Genomic DNA, 3,138 nt, shown 5'->3' with positions numbered 1-3,138 from the left:
TTTTTTTTTTTTTTTTTTGCAAAAAATGTTGATTATCCCTTGTCATGTTTATATATTATAAACTCCTATGGTCATAAATAACAATAGGCGCATTCAAATATAATTTAAGAGAATAGACAAATAAATAAAAGCAGGAATTTTAAAGGTACTAGGTTGCCTCCTATTAGCGCTCTTTAACGTCTTGAGCCAGACGTGGGATGATGGCTGATTGATTATGGGCCTAGCACCTACTCATACTTGCCCCTAAGCTTTTGAATAAAGGAAATGGCATCATCTAGTAAATTATGAAGCAAACCACAAAATATCGATATTACCTTCCACTTACCCTTGTTCCAATTTTGGTGCGATATTGATCACCACTCAAAATGAATCTTCAGCTACCCTCTGATTTGCCAGATGACAAGATGCAAATGCATGCATGCTTATGATTAGGCAGTTTAGGTGCAACAATTAAGCAAGCTTTTATTACGTTCAATTTTACTTAAACACTTTGCGGAACCCCATAGATTGAGCCAAATGGCTCCCAATTCAAGATTGGGAGCGTGTACTCTAAAGAAATGAAAGAAACAACATAAGCAGCTGAAATGTAAATCATCAACCCAATGTTTATTAATGTTGCGATCATGGTTTACAAAGGATTGGAAGACTTTGGGGATCCCAATGAGTCTTTGGAGCACAATCATGTATCGAACCCTCAAACTGCCCCAAGTACTAAGCATAATATCGCTTAACGATATCGAAATTCACGGGGGAAGGCAATTCTTCACCGTCCATGCTGGCGAGCACCAATGCTCCTCTCGAGAATTCTTTCTTCACGACAAAAGGTGCTTCGTAATTTGGAGCCCATTTTCCCCTATGGTCTTTTTGAGCTTGAGATACTTTCTTCAAGACGAGATCCCCTTCGTTGAACTTGCATGGGTGTACCTTTTTATCGAAAGCGTTCTTCACCCATCTTTGATATAATCGCCCATGGCTCATGGCGGCCAATCTCTTATCTTCTATAAGATTCAGCTGATCAAAGCGTGCTTGGGCCCATTCCAACTCTTCCAATCCGAACTCCGCCAGGATTCTTAAAGAGGGAACCTCTACTTCAAATGGCAGTACAGCCTCCATCCCGTACACCAAAGAGAACGGAGTTGCCCCAGTTGATGTGCGCACCGAGGTTCGATAACCATGCAGCACGAAAGGGAGCATTTCCTGCCAATCCTTGTATGACACGATCATTTTCTGAACTATCTTCTTGATGTTTTTATTAGCAGCCTCAACTGCCCCATTCATCTAGGGCCTATAAGGCATAGAATTGTGATGTTGGATCTTGAAATCTTCACACATCTCTTTCATCATTTTGTTGTTCAGATTGGTGGCATTGTCAGTGATAATCTTCCTGGGCAATCTATACCAGCAAATTATCTCTTTCTTGATGAACCTAACCACCACGCTCCTTGTTACACTGGCGTATGAAGCCGCTTCAACCCATTTGGTGAAGTAGTCGATTGCAACCAAAACGAAGCGGTGTCTGTTTGAAGCCTTGGGCTCAATAGCTCCGATCACGTCTATTCCCCACATAGAGAATGGCCAAGGCACTACCAAGATGTTTAAAGGCACGGCCGAAGCATTGACATTGTCTGCAAATGCCTGACACTTATGGAATTTTCTCACATGGATACAACAATCATTTTCCATGGTGAGCCAGTAGTACCCTACCCTCAGAATCTTCCGGGCCTTGGCATGTGCATTGGCATGCGTCCCAAAGGATCCCTCATGCACCTCCATGGGCATTAGATCAATCTCCCTGGCATCTACACATCGGAGCAGGACCATATCATGGTTTTTCTTGTACAGGATATCTTCGCTTAGGAAAAAGCCTGCTGCTAGCCTTCGCAACATTCTCTTGTCGTTGTCAGAAGCCTCCTGTGTGCACTCCTTGTCTTTGATATATCGCTTGATGTCAAAGTACCAAGGTCTACCATCTTGCTTCTCCTCTATCAAGCAGCAATGTGTAGGTTTCCCATGACATCTAAACTTGATGTACGACAAATCCCCATGCGGGATCAATTGGAACATGGATGCTAGAGTGGCGAGCGCATCAGCCATTTGATTCTTCTGTCTGGAAATATGGTGGAAGGATACGTCATCGAAGAACTCTGTCAGCTTCTTGATGTAGGCTTGGTAGGGTATCAACTTATGATTCCTAGTCTCCCATTCTCCTCTCAACTGGTGAATCACCAAGGCTGAATCTCCATATACTTTGAGCAATTTGACCTTGAAGTCAATTGCTGCTTAGATCCCAAGGGTACATGCCTCATATTCAACCATGTTATTCATGCAGTCAAACCCTAACCTAGCCATGAAGGGTATGCATTGATCATCGGGGGTAAGCAAAACCACCCCAACTCCATGGCCTAGTGCGTTGGACGCACCGTCGAACCACACTATCCATTTGTCCTTATCTTCATCGTCCACCTCATCCTCGAACAAGGCCATGATGTCCTCATCCGAGAATTCTGGATGCATAGGTTAGTAGTCATTGAGGGGCTGTTGAGCTAGATAATCTGCCAAGGCGCTCCCCTTTATCGCCTTTTGAGTGACATAAACAATGTCGAACTTTGACAGTAGAACCTGCCACCGAGCAATCCGTCAGGTGAGAGCGGGCTTTTCGAAAATGTACTTGACTGGGTCCATTTTGGATACCAACCAAGTGGTGTAGCTTAGCATGTACTGCCTTAGACGATGGCCTGCCCACACCAAGGCACAGGATGTCCTATCAAGCATAGAGTAGTTCTTCTCACAGGCCGTGAACTTCTTGCTTAAGTAATAGACGGCCTGTTCCCTCTTCCCGGACTTGTCATGCTGCCCCAGCATACACCCCCTCGACTCATCCAACATAGTCATGTATAGAATGAGGGGTCTTCCAGGCACTAGTGGCACATGCACAGGAGGATTCATAAGGCATCGCTTGATCCTTTCGAACACCACTTAGCAGTCGTCGTTCAACCGAACGAACTGGTTCTTGCGCAATAGCTTGAAGAGAGGCTCACAAGTAGCGGTTAGCTACGATATCAACCTTGCTATATAATTCAAGCATCCCAAGAACCCTCGAACTTGCTTCTTGGTTCATGGCTCAGGCATTTCAAGGAT

General features: G+C 44.3%; 1 protein-coding gene across 1 annotated transcript; it reads right to left on the bottom strand.

Annotated features, from left to right (window-relative positions):
- Positions 1 to 1,278: 1,278 nt before the first annotated feature.
- On the bottom strand, positions 1,279 to 2,514 carry LOC114397183. The gene is made up of 2 exons (XM_028359288.1): positions 2,302 to 2,514; positions 1,279 to 2,214 (listed from the first exon to the last, which is right to left on the bottom strand). The coding sequence occupies exons 1-2, from the start codon at positions 2,512 to 2,514 to the stop codon at positions 1,279 to 1,281; spliced, it is 1,149 nt and encodes a 382-aa protein (XP_028215089.1).
- Between the last annotated feature and the right edge of the window lie 624 nt (positions 2,515 to 3,138).

The sequence above is a fragment of the Glycine soja genome, chromosome 18 (assembly GCF_004193775.1).
Source record: "Glycine soja cultivar W05 chromosome 18, ASM419377v2, whole genome shotgun sequence".
NCBI classification, from domain to species: domain Eukaryota; kingdom Viridiplantae; phylum Streptophyta; class Magnoliopsida; order Fabales; family Fabaceae; genus Glycine; species Glycine soja.
This window is presented reverse-complemented; position numbering and strand designations above follow the sequence as displayed.

What these genes read in the sequence shown, in the direction of transcription:
- LOC114397183 (XM_028359288.1), bottom strand. Translation starts at nt 2,514, where the DNA reads ATGCATCCAGAATTCTCGGATGAGGACATCATGGCCTTGTTCGAGGAT. An exon ending in ATAACATGGTTGAATATGAG is followed by an intron (nt 2,215 to 2,301) that starts GCATGTACCCTT and finishes GTGATTCACCAG; the next exon opens with TTGAGAGGAGAATGGGAGAC.